The 14,629-nt window shown below is 40.9% G+C and overlaps 3 protein-coding genes across 3 annotated transcripts; 1 reads left to right on the forward strand and 2 right to left on the reverse strand.

The window, feature by feature from the left end:
* Window positions 1–98: 98 nt before the first annotated feature.
* LOC112054948 (39S ribosomal protein L54, mitochondrial) lies at window positions 99–2,154 on the forward strand. Its single transcript, XM_024094900.2, has 3 exons — window positions 99–465; window positions 969–1,114; window positions 1,460–2,154. Exons 1-3 carry the CDS (start codon window positions 309–311, stop codon window positions 1,619–1,621), a joined length of 465 nt encoding a protein of 154 aa, XP_023950668.2. The 5' UTR covers window positions 99–308; the 3' UTR covers window positions 1,622–2,154.
* Window positions 2,155–2,289: 135 nt separating this feature from the next.
* On the reverse strand, window positions 2,290–5,614 carry LOC112054946 (outer dense fiber protein 3-like). The gene is made up of 5 exons (XM_024094899.2): window positions 5,298–5,614; window positions 4,781–4,982; window positions 3,877–4,155; window positions 3,272–3,374; window positions 2,290–2,475 (listed from the first exon to the last, which is right to left on the reverse strand). Exons 1-5 carry the CDS (start codon window positions 5,317–5,319, stop codon window positions 2,389–2,391), a joined length of 693 nt encoding a protein of 230 aa, XP_023950667.1. The 5' UTR covers window positions 5,320–5,614; the 3' UTR covers window positions 2,290–2,388.
* Window positions 5,615–5,921: 307 nt separating this feature from the next.
* Window positions 5,922–14,044, reverse strand: LOC112054945 (chromaffin granule amine transporter-like). The gene is made up of 11 exons (XM_052887171.1): window positions 13,729–14,044; window positions 12,840–12,956; window positions 12,214–12,375; window positions 10,926–11,099; window positions 9,946–10,044; window positions 9,826–9,866; window positions 8,827–8,994; window positions 7,917–8,078; window positions 7,137–7,290; window positions 6,410–6,540; window positions 5,922–6,082 (listed from the first exon to the last, which is right to left on the reverse strand). Exons 1-11 carry the CDS (start codon window positions 13,817–13,819, stop codon window positions 5,993–5,995), a joined length of 1,389 nt encoding a protein of 462 aa, XP_052743131.1. The 5' UTR covers window positions 13,820–14,044; the 3' UTR covers window positions 5,922–5,992.
* Window positions 14,045–14,629: the final 585 nt, after the last annotated feature.

Below are 14,629 nucleotides of genomic sequence, written 5' to 3' on the forward strand. Positions count from 1 at the left end.
ATTTGGACGATACGCATCGAATATCGCATGTCAACATTTCGCAATTGAGCTGCCAAGTTTCATTTTCAATTGTCATTATGACACTGACACTGTCAGTCATCTGTCAGTGTCAGTGGCTCCAAAACGAAAATCAAAATTCTAATTTCCATTCTAACCTACAATTTCAGAGCTGTAAAAAGTTTAATATATGTAAAAACTCAGTCTGATAAGCAAAACATAAAGAGGAAGAGCTAATGAAACTACAACTTAAACAAACTTTTAAATTTATGTCACTTATTTGCTAGAATCAGTACTAAAAAATTCCAACTATGTCGAAAATGTTGAATGTTTTGCAGACTTGTACCAAAATATTGCCACAAATATCAAGTCCTCAAATCACAAGCTGTAACAATTGGTTAAGTAAAGCATGCTTACATACAAATTCAACAAATTATGCAGTGAAAAAAACTACCACCGCCGCTGGAGGTGAGACCCATGGAGAAATTATTTATCTTATCTTTAGAACTTTAGAAGTAGTAGGACAAGCCTTGGAACCCTAATAATCTCTGCAATAGTGGCTTCAGTTACTATATTAATGAATTGTTGGTATTGAGATATAAACATATTTGATGTAGAATATTTGTGTAAAACTATAAATAAACATTTGCAGGGTTGTCACAATTTGAGAAATAAAATATTAAAGGCAAAAAAATCATTTAAACTACTTGATTAAAAAACGCATATTAATAAGTTAAAAAACTACCTTTAAAAAATACATTGCAAGTATCAAACTGGGTTACTCCAATATTTGCACTGTAATTTTAGAAACACACAGATTTTTTTAAATTTTCTGGGTGATTTCGGCCTCATCATTAGCTAAACACATATGAATACTTTTAAACACATATCAAGACAAGACTAACACCCTAAGGATCTGTAGCATTTTGCCAGCTATCCACCTTCAAATTACCTTCCCTTATTGTTTTCAGGTGTGTTGGGCCTAGGCAAAGGCAAAAAGAAGATCAGCAAGTTGGGATCTATGGAGAAGAAGCAATTGCCTGTAGAGACAGACCCTGAAAGACTGGTTAACTATGTGTGTGGGTCAAATATATACATTACTGGTGAAGATGTTAAGGTATTTTACCCAGCTATGAAAAAGTTAATGAAATTTTTGTTTGTATTTTTTTTATAGTATAAATTGCACAAGTCCTGCAAGTGGCCAGTTATACTAGTACCAATACATTTCATTTACTTTGTTGAGTGAGGGACACTTACAAAACTCAATAAAATGTATGGAAATGACAAATCATCAAACCTGTATACCTTGGTCCAAAGCAATCCTACAACATTGGTGCCTAACTAACTATTCCAAATGGGTAGTTCTAATGATACGTTTAATTTTATTTGGCTGGCACTTTCAGTGAAGCCAAAAAATGATCTTTGAATAAATTTATTACTTCAATGCTTTTCTTCCTTTCAGATAAAAGATGACAGTGAGTATCCTGACTGGCTATGGACACTGAACACAGGCAAACCTCCTCGCATCGAAGATCTGGATCCTAACACCAAGCAGTATTGGCTCAGAGTGAGAGCTGCCGGCATGCGTAGGAACAACAAACTACGCTCCATGCGCAAGTTCTAGACAATCCTTCTATAAGTCTTTAAAGTAGATTCAAAAGTACCACATTACTGGACACATGCATTTTTTTATTGGTGTACTTATGGCATAATATGGAAAGTAATTAAGTCTAAGTTGGAGCTTGCTCTACTTAAATATGACTGTTTACGCTTACCTGGAAGCTGTTTAAATTATAGGCGGCAGGAATCAGAAACCAGTAGTCCTAACATGTGTCATGAAAAGAAAAAACATTTTGTCTATGAATAGTGACAGAATCAAAAATAATGCTCTGTGTCCATCACATCAAAAGAGACTGAGATATTTATCCCTTCTCTTCTGTCATGTCTGGAGTACAAAAGGGTTTTGCCTGTTTCATTTGTACAATTTAAATATGTAAAAGCAAAGTTTTTTTGCAAAATTGCTTCTATGTCCACATAAGGTGGAAGGAACAAAATTGGTGCAGCCGAAAACATCCATAAAGCATTCTAAAGTGTGTGTGTCTAATTATGAATTAAGGTTGAATAAAAGTTATTTAGTAAATAATATTGTTAACAGAATCAATCTTTTATTACAATTTCCAAAAAGTACAATACTCCTACATAACACGTTACAAATTTTACAAAATACAGTATACAATAACAAAGCCTTTATTTATTTTCGTCTTCAAAGGTCAATTTTCCATACAAAATTACCAATTGGATGTTTTGTATTATTTTTTTCTACTCCATAATGGACTATGGACTACGGATGAATTTTAACTTTTTAAATGACTGTCGATTTAGTTTGAGCCTCTAAAGACAGTCCATGGTGTCTTCCTTGACAATTAATGGTGGAGCATAGTCGCCGTGTTTTGTGCCGAACGAATATGAATATGGGTTCTGAAACGGAAAACAAGAATAATTAAAATTAAATTTATTCATCGCCACGTTACGCCAAAACTTCTTTTGGCGTTGCCGACCATTGGGTAGATTTCACACGTATAGAAATAAGAAAATTCGCAGGTCTGCAGGTTTCCTCACGCTTTTCCTTCACCGTTTGAGACGCGTGATGTTTAATTTCTTAAAATGCACATATCTGAAAAGTTGGAGGTGCATGCCCCGGACCGGATTCCGAATCGGAGGCAGAGGTCATATCCACTGGGCTATCATGGCTCTCAAGTCAATGCCATTACGTGTGTTTTAGTAATTATTTCTCTTTAGGGATCTAATGGTGCTTATATACCTAATTTTTTTTTCCTAATTTTTATACAGTTATTTATTACAAGTTAGGTCCAGTGCAGCTTACATGTTTTTTTTTTTTTTTTAAAAAAAAAAAAGCTTACATGTTGCAGTTGGACCAACCTAGTAGTGGTTAGCCTTTTATGGTTTCCGATCACGACGTCCTGGATTCGAACCCTGGGTCGGGCTTTAGAATTTTTCTTTCTTCTACGAAATTTTGAGTTAAATTCTCAGACCAGAGTTAGAAAGTTAGTGATGTTAGGTAATCCCTCGTGCCTCAGAGAGTACCTAAAGCCATCGGTTCTGATCACTATCATTAACAACTAATGCCATTGAAAAAAAAACATACAGCTGAACGTAAAACCTCCTCCTTTTCGGAAGTCGGTTAAAAAAGAAGAGGCGCGGTGGATGTACGTAGGCCATTATAATAGGCTAGCTAGGATAATGAAGTAGGTACCTTTTTAACATTGTAGAGATTTGGTGGGTACGCAGCAGGACCAGGCGTCTTGGTTGGCTTGCCTGCGCCCTCCGCCCGCGCGCCGAGACTGTAGTGCGGAGACCTAAACAACAAAATAACCTTACAGTGAAATTCAAAAAAACCTTGAAGTCCAACGGCTCTCTCTGTTCAACGTTGTTTTGCGCTCATATATCTTGATCCCATGGGAATATAGGGATAAAAGTAGCCTATGTGCTATTACAGACTATAATTATCCATGTTTGCACCAAATTTTTATAATATGTGATTAACTTAATAATATTTTTCTATTCACAATCATTTCTTTTAAAAATCATTTTTCATTTTCACTTGTTATACCTACTTAATATTGCAACCAACTTTCTTTGTAACTGTATGTGGCCTTATTATTGTTTATTTTATATTTTTTGTACATATTTTGTTAAAACGCTGTTAGTTACAAATAAATAAATAAATAAATAAATAAATAAATAAATAAATAAATTTCATTCAAGTCGGTTCATCATTCTGGAAGTAAATAGCTGTACCTAATGTAACTAACTTGATTTGATTGAGGATTATCTACGTTATAAAAGGTAAAAACTTACTTGGTTTTGTACACATCAGTGTCTCTTTGGAAGTACACCGCGGGTCCAGGGGACTTCGGTTTGAGGTTGAAGCCGACTCTTGCCCCCATTGTATAGGCGGGTGTGCCAGAGCCCAATCTCAACGCGTAGGCGTTGGGCGCGGGCCCTGGGCGCTTCAACCCGAAGCCGAGGCGGGCACCCATGGAGTACTGGGGCGCCCGAGGCTCGCGTGTGGGAGGACAGCGCTCAGGCGCGTGAGCTCCAGGGCCCGGAGTTCGGAGTACGGCTCGTGTTGGGAATCTATGTTCATACAACCGGTAAATATTATGTACCGACCTCTATGTCCTCTTTGGCGGAGTTGGTAGTGCTGTGGTTTTGAACATTGGGGTTCGATTCTAAGTTCAGGTTAATTTAGGGTTTCATAATTTCTAAATTGGCTCTAGTCACGGTCAATGCCTACCACCAGACGGTGGTAGTAGACTAACTGCCATTACCACCCAAATAGCAAAGACGAAAACGTTTAGCATTTCGGTGTAGGCACGATGCTTTAAAGAAACCATCAGAGGTAAGTTAGTCCGCTTCCATCTTAGATCGCATCGTCACTTAAAAATACGTGAGATTGCAGTCAAGTGCAAATTACTATGATTGTACAAGTTGATGGAAAAAACGTAGGCTGTGGAACCCATGGAGAGAAGCCCAGGTGAAATTTATATCCACTCTAACAGTCAAGCGGCTCTTTCAACCTTGTCCGCTGAGGTTCCCTCCACCTACCTACCTCTAGGCTTGTTGAAAACTGCTGGCAATGTCTAAATAGGTACATTGGGTACCCGTTATCAGGTTATCCTTCGTTGGGTTCCAGGGCATACAGGAATAGTTTCCAACGAAAAAGCAAAACTAGACGCTAGGATACCCCATATTTACTGACCGTGCACCAAAACTCCAAGCCGGTGATGTCATCAACCCATCGCGCGTCATCCTTTCTAACCGGTACGCTGGTCCGGGGCTCAGCTGTTTTAGCTTGAAGCCGGCGCTTATGCCGAACGAATACATCGGGTTCCGGTACCGGGACGGATCGTGGAGGTTGAAGCCCACTGTTGTTGGCAGCCTGTAGGCGCCCGGGCCCGGCCCTGATGTTACAAAGCATGAAATACTTATGAATCATCGTCATGATGAAAATTCTCGGAAAAAGACGTTTTGGAACTCTCGTATCTTTCGTATGTGGTTTGGATTACAAGGGTCCTGGGTCTGGTTATGAAATAGTTAAAAAAAACCAGTCCAGTGTTGAGAAGTTGGTATTACACCTCTGACCTCTGTGTCTCGGAGAGCACGTCGTTGGTCCTGATCGTGGTGGGTCTAAGGGTTTAAGGCCCTGGCCCTATAGTGAGTCGGATAATGTTGAATGTTGTTATGTTAGGTGACTTACTTTGATGAATTGTACTTACCCAAAGGTTTTTTACATGCCATTGTTAATTTGGAAAAACGGGATGGAAGGATAAATTCACTAAAATTTCGTTTAATTTAATTTGGCATATTGTTGATACTCCTCCTGACAGTTGTTGATTTGATGTGAATAATTGTCATTTATCGAGCATTTTTAATATTCGTCACTATCGAAGATCACAGTAACCTTTTTTCAGTACCAAGTATTATTTCGACTGTCGAGTTTTCGAGTAGGGCTCAGTCTCCGAGCCAGGAACAGTTTCTACGGGGAATACCCTCCCAGACCAAAACTTGTAGTTATGTACAGTCTTTGAAAGTTTTTAATGCAGCATAAAAAAAAAATTTGGTAATTTCTTCCCCCATGAAAGGAAATATGTTGGTAACTTGAAGGATTTTTTTATTTTGCCATAGGCTTGAGTCAGAGTGACTTATTTGAAACAGTTCATAGATAAGTTAATGTACCATAGTCCTATAAGTAGGTACCTACTGATATATTAAAATTACCATACCAAAACAATACAAAAGGCTTTTTTTTTCAAAATGATACACTTTTATGTAAGTTCGTATACTTCTGTATTATTATTAGTTCTATGGTGTTGAAAGAGTACACAAATGGTTCAACAAAATCAGATTTAAATTTTCCTTTACTTTTATTCAAGCGGAGATCTAATAAATGAAACATTCGTTTGGTTTGGTCTTATTTTGCGGGTACGTGTGCAGAGGTCCCAAGAGGCGTCAGCTCATCCGATTCTACGTCTTCGTCCTCGGGTGTGTTGCTTGCTCCCCACTGTAAATTATACAGAGCTTATTACCGATACTTATACCTGACAAATTCCTACATACCTACTCCTTTTGTGCATCGCTGAAGCGTATACGGAATTATAATAGTGGTTTATAATTCCACAAACGCTTGTCGCCAACTGCAGTTATAGGTTTTCTTGACACTGTCTGTATTAGATAGAGAATTAATGAAGTCGGTAAATATTTCTCTGTTTAAAATATAGTAAAGTAAAGCCGACGGTATCTGTCTATATGCCTCATCAAAATCAGGCTGAAATCGTATACCTAGTAAGAACCTATAGCAATCTCAAGTGATTATTGAAGTCTTTATTACCTTTTCCGAAAGGGGATATTCAGAGAGTACTCGGTAGAGGTAGGCGGCGTACAGAATGTTCGCAACCCCTAGAAATCGCAGAGCGGTCTCAAATCCCGCGCACCAGGACACCACTCCTCCCATCACTGGACCTGTGGGTGCAAATTGGTAAACGTGTGGCACTTGAAGTCTCAATAGTTCAACACCGAGAAGTTGTGGATTCAAGCCCTGCCCTAATAGTCTATGTTGTCGTATCTACTCCTAACAGTCTTTAGGAGTACCATGGTGAATTTGGAATACCACGTTTCAAAGGTCCATATTATCAATCTTCCAAATATAAAGATTATTTATGTAGGTAAGTACGTTGTCTTCGGGATAACATGAAAATTAATGCCAGACTATGAATAGTTTTATATTTTGCTGTTTTTCGAAGGTTTGATATTTTATATTAGGTATTTTTGACATTATAGATATAGGCGAGCGCCTAGAAGCTACCTATTCACTCTTGTCTCGAATATACCCATGTAGGTGTTAAGGAAAGCGGAAGCTGGAAGGGTATTCCTTAACTTCGCATTGCGGATCACGAATTAATAGCCGAAACGCTTCGTATGAGGTACTTTAAAGATAATTCAATCACGCCTGAACGTCAGCAAAGATGCAGTGGAGTGGAGCATACCTGCTTGCCTTACATAAACTTTCAAGTCAGCAAAATGGTTGAAGTTGGGTTCGTGTGTGTATATCAGCTTACCAATAGCATATGCCGAAGCAGAAGCAGCTTGCAGCAAAGCAGCACGATGAGGCAGCGCTTGCGATCTCTTAGCCAGCAATGCTGGCACCAGCGCTGCGTCCGCCGCCCCCAGACCTCCACCTAACGCTGCTTGCGGGAACATCAACCAGCTTACCTGCGTATTATTAAATGTGCAATCTCTGAATACACCTAAGTACATGAACCCAGTTATATGTCGTATTCATTGAGTTTTTGATTACGGTAAGCTAACGACGTGACGGCTATAATAGCCGCCACGTCAGCTTCGCGAATCGCTGAGTTCTAAGTCAGAGAAGAAGAGTTCTTGCACTCAAATAAACTCCAAGTATACCTCGCTCCATCGCCCGCTTAGTAACTTTGAATTCAAAATTCAAATTCAAAATTCATTTGTTTCAATTAGGCTTAGTTTACAAACACTTTTGAAATGTCAGGATTATGTCATAATATAATTTAATCTAATGGTGGTAATAACAGTCGAAATCTTAAAATTAAAGTTACGAGGGTTCCAAAGCGCCTTGATCCGAAAATAGTCCACAACAAACTCAGCCAAGGTTTATTTGACCCTTCATAAAGGCCCATAGCACTGTATACATTTACTGTGCCCATAGCTTGACTATATCTCAGATCCGTAGGTCATTGCGTTTGGATACCTAACTACTTATCTAAAAATGTAGATACGAGCATATGTTTTCTGTGCCCATAGTTAGCGACCTATCGACACAGCAGAGTAGTTAACCTTTAGTAAAAAATGTAGATACATACGGAAGGAGCATGCGGCACAGCCAACGCCGCAAAGCCCACACACAACACGGCGACGATGGCGACTCGCTCCGGCCCCCAGCGCTGGGCGGGCGAGCCCAGCCCACTTGCAGCCACTAGGTACCCCGCGCTGTCCGGCAGAAACACGGCGCCTAAAGCCCATCTCTACACAGAAGAGCACGTTATCTTCTCTTTTGTTATATTAATTAGCAGATCTTTGCGGTTTTACCCGCGTAGTAACCATTCACGTGAGAATACGGGTATAAAATATAGCCCATGTTACTCCCTGACAGTGGAGCTTTCTCTAGTACTTAAAATATTTTTTCAAATCAGTCCAGTAGTTTTTGAGTTTGTTCGTTACACACAAAAGCACAAATCTTTCCTCTATAATAGTAGTAGGAACCTTAAAGTGAAACGTTCGGGATGTGGATGTCAACCACGTCGAGATGTCACTCACTGTTCTATACATCGTCTCACTGTTCTATGGTAGAAGGGAGAAGCAGGACCAAGATATTAGAGTTACTGAGTAACTCAGTACTCTCTAAAGTAGGTAGGTATAATTATCTGGTAACAAATGCACAACATGCGACATTGCAACGATACTGCTAAGTTAATGGAAAAGTCGTTGGGGGGTCGGCATCTAGGGCGACAACCGATGACCTTGCTTTTTAAAGTGTTGGTTTAAAACCTGCAAACACGACTTCACGATCCTGAACCGCCTAAGGGCTGCATCCAGCGAATCCCTGCGATTCGCTTGATGTCGGCAGAACACCTGGTCAACTAACACTGACGTTTTTTTGTGCGGAATCGCCGTTCCAGCACCTTGGGATCCCTTGGTACGGAGGTAAAAAACTAAATTGCATTGCGGACGAAGTTTAGCTTAGTGTGTAGGCATGCAGGTAGGTAGGCAGACCTCGGGATGAAACTTGTGTATGATCCACAGCGGCAGGCAGGGCTCCAGAGCGGCCATCACACACGTAGTGAGGAGCACAGCACCGGCGCAAGCACCCGTCGCGCCTCGCCCGGCTTCTGACCACATCACGCGCGCGCCCACACTTGCATCACTCGCTTCGTTGGTGCCCTTGACAATATTTTTTAATTTTTATGAATGACTAGCAGACGCCGCGCGGTCTCTCCCGCGAGGTTCCCATTCCCTTAGGAATACGGGGATAAAATATAGCTTATAGCACTCGAGGATAGTGTAGCTTTCCAATAGTGAAAGAATTTTTCAAGTCTGTTTAGTAGTTTCAGAGCCTATTCAATGCAAACAAACAATCAAATCTTTCTCATTACAATATAAGATAATCTTCAGAAAAACTGAAATAAACAGTGTAGGAAGTACAAGTAGATCGATGAGGAAGTAACTATTCATTAAATATTTTATACCTTTTAAAAATTTTAAACAGCCCTTTACATGGCCAGGCTTCTTTCAAGCTAAGAGAGGAGAGGATATTGAAATAATTTATGCTTGTTTTTTTAATGATCGGACGTAGGAAAAATATTAAGCATCCAGAAAATCGAATTGTAAGCAATCTATACTTATAATAAATCTGTAGAGAGATCAATTATTTTGTACATGTAAATATATTTCCAAAGTAACTATTAAGGGGTGATTAGTGATTGATAATGATACCAAAAAAGCAATCAGTAAAATTTTTGTCTGTCTGTCTGTATGTTCGTTATAGAAACAAAAACTACTCGACGGATTTTAACGAAACGTCATTTTCGTCAATTCAACGTACTTTTCATCACGCTACGATCAATAGGAGCAGAGCAGTGAAGGGAAATATTGGGAAAATGGGAGAAGTTACTCCATTTTTACAGCGATACTACTGTAAGGGCTGGATTATAGAGGGCGGACGAAGTCGCGGGCGTCCGCTAGTAAGTAATATATCTACGAGTGTAAACTTACCGTATTATATTCTTCTTTACCCAGGAAAATGTACTGCATTCCTAAACAAATAATTAGTTTTAATGCAAGTTTGTCCATTATCATAATACCTTTCTTCTTTTATGTATTCTGTGGTATTACCAAGATTGATCAAAAGCGCAGTAGCGATTAGTTGGAACGGTGCAGCCGGGCTCCATAGCTTGTATGCTGCACCACCAAACGGGTATCCTACTAAGACTCCTGCAAAATAAATAGGTAAATAAACTTCATACTCAGAAGTACTTTATAGTCCCAGGAATAAAATATTTATTTATGACCAATGACCATTATCGATAGGTAGGTTCTGCTCAAACTTTGCGTACGATATTCATGACGAGTCAGACTTAAGGCGGTTTGCCATCTGATGATGATATCGATATTAATTTGATTGTCAGTCACTGACGATCTAGTAAGCATACATGCCTGCGGCGCTAACCGCTTATCGTCCGATAAAACGGATCGTGTGTTGGTCGCGATCGGTATAATGTCATATCGCGACCAACACACGATCAGTTTTATCGGACGGCAAGCCGTTAGTGTTGTGTCTGACAATAGAGAAGGTATGATGACCTACAATAATGCAACAGGTCCGAATTTCTGCACAATGTTATAAAAGAAGGCTGGCAACCTCACACTAACGTCATCTGTGATGACTCTAGTCTCTGAGAGACCGTGAGCTCAGAAGTAATTTGACATGAAAAAAGTTTCCATTACCATTTTTCTGTGGCCTCATCTAAAGAGTTTGCCACGGGCACGGTTTGCACGGATTGTTAGATAGGTACTTAGGCGGATGAGGTATAACCAAGTATAACAGCTTCTAGCAATGCGCAGAGTGCTTGGTGGCGTCGATGCGCTGGCACGCCACCCGGCGCCGCACTTGTGCCTTGCGGAACAATAGCATAGAAGAACGTTCGAACCGATGAGTAACATCGAAGTTTACCGAGTGGGACAGCTGCCAGCAATGCACAGAGTACCCGGTGGTGGCAACGTGAGCCCCGCCACGCCACCCAGCGCCGCACTTGCGTCTCGCGCAACAATAGCTTAGAAGGACGTTCGAGCCGATGAGCAACATCCAAGTGTACCGAGTGCGACAGCTCCCAGCAGCGCGCCGAGTGCTCGGTGGCGTCGGTGCGGTGGCAGCGCGCGTGCCACCAGCGCGAGCCCCGCCACGCCACCCAGCGCTGCGCCCGCACCTTGCGACGCGCGCCCCAAGCCCGCGCACACCGCGCCGCCACGACCCGCGCAGCAGCCAAAAACTGTACACATTTATAATTACTAGCACTACTAGCTACTAGCACTAGGACTAGCAGACCTCCCACGGTTTCACCCGCGAAATAGCTTCGGCACCTATTTGTAATAATTAAACAAAAAACCTTTATAAATTATTATAGATTTTATACAGCGTCGTAGCTTGGGCCCTAGACCACAGTAAAATAGACCTTACGTCAAGTTGGCGGCAAATATTTTTTACGGAACGAAGTTAGGACGAGCACGAGGCGGTCCTGTCTGTGCCCCCGTGACGTTGAGGTAATGGATGGCATAATTATTTTGGAGGTAACTATTTGTCTGAAACGACAATTTCAAAATTTCCGTGACGTTGGAAATAAAACACGTTATGTAAGTATGCAGCGACTTTTAACTAGATAGGTACCTACTCCTAATTAAGAAATTTCTGCTGCGTACACCAAATTCCGATAATATTTAGCTATGGTCTCACGACTCAAGAATGTCAGAAAGTAAATATGTGACCCAAAAATGAAAGCGTATATTTACGAAATGTTAGATGCTTAGTGGATACTCGTAATAGTCTAGCTGAAAATATTAGCATCATCTTCAATCTCTATTTAATGACTCACTGGGTATTTAGAGCGTCGCCCTCGCCAGCGGCCGCAAAGGGGGTTGATAATGATCGGGCATACCAGTTTTATTTTAACAATAGTAAAACACCAACATTTAAAAAAAAAAAAAATTATCTCTCTGTCTCTTTGTTCGTTCTAATATCTGGAACGGCTGAAGTGATTTTAATGGGATTTTCACTGGAAAATAGAGGAGGTTATATTAATATTAAGCTACTTTTTATCCCGGGAAATCCATAGTTAGAAAAACTAACGTCCGCTAGTAACTAATTTAATCTACCTACCTTAAATGCCTGCGAAAAATCTATAGGTACCTACTAATATTATAAAGCTGAAGTTTGTTTGTTTGTTTGAACGCGCTAAGCTCAGGAACTACTGGCCCGATTTGAAAAATTCTTTCAGTGTTAGACAGCCCATTTATCGAGGATATATTATCCCCGTATTTTTACAGGAACGAAAACCATGCGGGTGAAACTGCGCGGGGTCATCTAGTAATAGGATAAAATGGTCAAACCCAGAGCAGCAGTGGCCAGCAAGGCAGTGGCCAGGCGTAGACCAGTGGCCGGGCCGCGGCAGGATGTGAGGTTGGCGGCGGCAGGAGTCACGAGCAGTTGTGTCGCCGCCTTCGCACCTAGTACTGCACCTACGATGGCCTGCGAAGTTCCTACGCGACTTCCTGCGTAGAACAGAGGACAAACATTCTAAAACCAAAAACAAACAGGCAAAAGCCTCAAGAGCTCAACGGTAAAGAGGCCGAACTCATTACCGAGAGGTCGTGGTTCGATCTCCGTCCGCTGGACCCACTCCTTACACAGCCTTTTAGACAACTTCAACGGGAATAGCGAACATTCTATAAACCGGAAAAAGGGTAGGTATAGTTAAGTACATACATTTATTACAAAGATTTGGCCCTTTTTTATAGTTTAGATTCACAAACTCCGCAGATAATCCACCGGTATCCTGATGGTTAGTGGAAAACAATCGCCTATACACCAGCAACTCTTTGGCGTTAAAGAACCTGCCCCTGTTAGAACCAGCCCCGGTCTTTACTTAAAGTAAGTACGTTAAATTGGGATTTTTTTTTCACCTACTTTTGTAAAAATTTAATAAACTCTACCATTGAATGAGATGGCTAATTACCGGGATCCTGATGGGTGATCTGATGCACCGTGGTGTTGAGAAGCTTGGCAAGCGGCGCGCCATGCTCCGTCCACAACGCCAGTGATTCGCCTTGCACCCAGTCCGGAATTATTGGCACTGGCAAGTTAATTTTTTAGTCGTTATGGGAAACCTTTTCAGCTACCAGTCTTAGCACGTACCAGTCAGACATCTATGAATTTTGGATACGGTTACAGTATCTTTAATTCTTTGCCAGCGAAGAAGTTGGTCCAAGATTACATATTTCACCTGGAAGTTGATTATAAACATGGACTCGGGATCTTGAGAATGAGGACCTGGTCAACCCTGACTACAAAGTAACCCATTTACAGAGGCGTGCAATGCACTAGGTAAATAGGATATGCTCTACTATTTTCATGTAATTTAATTTTTGGGAAAAAAATCAAGCTATCCAACGGCCTCCGTGGCGCAGTGGTATGCGCGGTGGATTTACAAGACGGAGGTCCTGGGTTCGATCCCCGGCTGGGCAGATTGAGATTTTCTTAATTTGTCTAGGTCTGGCTGGTGGGAGGCTTCGGCCGTGGCTAGTTACCACCCTACCGGCAAAGACGTACCGCCAAGCGATTTAGCGTTCAGGTACGATGCCGTGTAGAAACCGAAAGGGGTGTGGATTTTCATCCTCCTCCTAACAAGTTAGCCCGCTTCCATCTTAGACTGCATCATCACTTACCATCAGGTGAGATTGTAGTCAAGGGCTAACTTGTAAAGAATAAAAACAGTTAAACCGATTCTTTAGAAATATCTAGTATCCACAAATTTTTAAAAATAAAACCAGGTATTCAGCTGAAAATAAAAACAAATAAAGTCACTCAATCGGTCGACAAACATGCTAAGAAAATAAACCACTAACCTAACACAGTCAGTAAAACGTTGTCCAAGAAAAATGTTAGATAAACCAATGCAAAAGCAACTAATCCCGATGTGGACGTGTATTCCTGCATCTTTACTTGATGCTATGACGGTCGGGAGAAGACTGCAGGAACGCAGCACAAAAGTCCCATCTATAGATGATACATTGTCCCATCTATAGAGTCCCATCTGTGTCCCTCAATAGCGTGTGCCTCGATGATAAGAAGCAATTTGTTTTCAATCAGTGTTCGCCAGCGCGTGTGCGTTTTATTAGAATTTAACGCCATTGGATGAGGCTTTCAAGATAACTGGTGAAATTGATGAATTTCGCTTTTAAACCGATTTCAGTGTTGGTTTCCTGGTGCGATAATGGGCATTATTTCTACTTATGGTTCGATTTTTATTAGATAACTAGCGGACCCGGTCAAGCTTCGCTTTGAATTGCACTTCTTCCCTATCCCTACCCTAACCTACTCTTACCCTAAAATAGTCACATTAGGCCATAGTCTGTAAACCAATTTTCAGCTTTCTACGTTGAAAATTGCGGAATGCTCCGTACAAACTTCCACCCCTTATTTTAGGGAAATGGGGGGATAAGAAAGAGACAAAAGATAGCCTTCACTTAAAAATCACGTCAAAATGTCGCTCCGTTTTGCCGTGAAAGACGGACAAACAAACAGACAGACACACACACTTTCACATTTATATTACTAAGTATGGATAAAACAGTATGAAGCACGTATGAAGGTAGTTCTATCAAAAAATAATCGTCTTGTGAGGTGGCCGTAAGCTTTTAGGTGTCAATGCTTTTAGCGATGTCTGTTCTATGCATAGAAAAAAGAATCGGTACCTACGGATTCTGTGGGACTGTGGGTGGCACATGTCTAGTTAATTACATAAGG

This window comes from Bicyclus anynana, chromosome 2 (genome assembly GCF_947172395.1).
Source record: "Bicyclus anynana chromosome 2, ilBicAnyn1.1, whole genome shotgun sequence".
NCBI classification, from domain to species: domain Eukaryota; kingdom Metazoa; phylum Arthropoda; class Insecta; order Lepidoptera; family Nymphalidae; genus Bicyclus; species Bicyclus anynana.

Bases quoted from the DNA above. Each gene is read 5' to 3' on its own strand.
- LOC112054948 (XM_024094900.2), top strand. From the start codon at position 309: ATGTCGAAAATGTTGAATGTTTTGCAGACTTGTACCAAAATATTGCCA. The intron at 466-968 runs GTGAGACCCATG...TATTGTTTTCAG, and splicing joins AACTACCACCGCCGCTGGAG to GTGTGTTGGGCCTAGGCAAA. The intron at 1,115-1,459 runs GTATTTTACCCA...TCTTCCTTTCAG, and splicing joins TTACTGGTGAAGATGTTAAG to ATAAAAGATGACAGTGAGTA.
- LOC112054946 (XM_024094899.2), bottom strand. From the start codon at position 5,319: ATGGCATGTAAAAAACCTTTGG. The intron at 4,983-5,297 runs GTAAGTACAATT...TTGTAACATCAG, and splicing joins GGCATGTAAAAAACCTTTGG to GGCCGGGCCCGGGCGCCTAC. The intron at 3,375-3,876 runs GTAAGTTTTTAC...TTTGTTGTTTAG, and splicing joins ACTGATGTGTACAAAACCAA to GTCTCCGCACTACAGTCTCG.
- LOC112054945 (XM_052887171.1), bottom strand. From the start codon at position 13,819: ATGCAGGAATACACGTCCACATCGGGATTAGTTGCTTTTGCATTGGTT. The intron at 12,957-13,728 runs GTTAGTGGTTTA...TTAACTTGCCAG, and splicing joins CGTTTTACTGACTGTGTTAG to TGCCAATAATTCCGGACTGG. The intron at 6,083-6,409 runs GTAATAAAGACT...TATAATTTACAG, and splicing joins AATATCCCCTTTCGGAAAAG to TGGGGAGCAAGCAACACACC.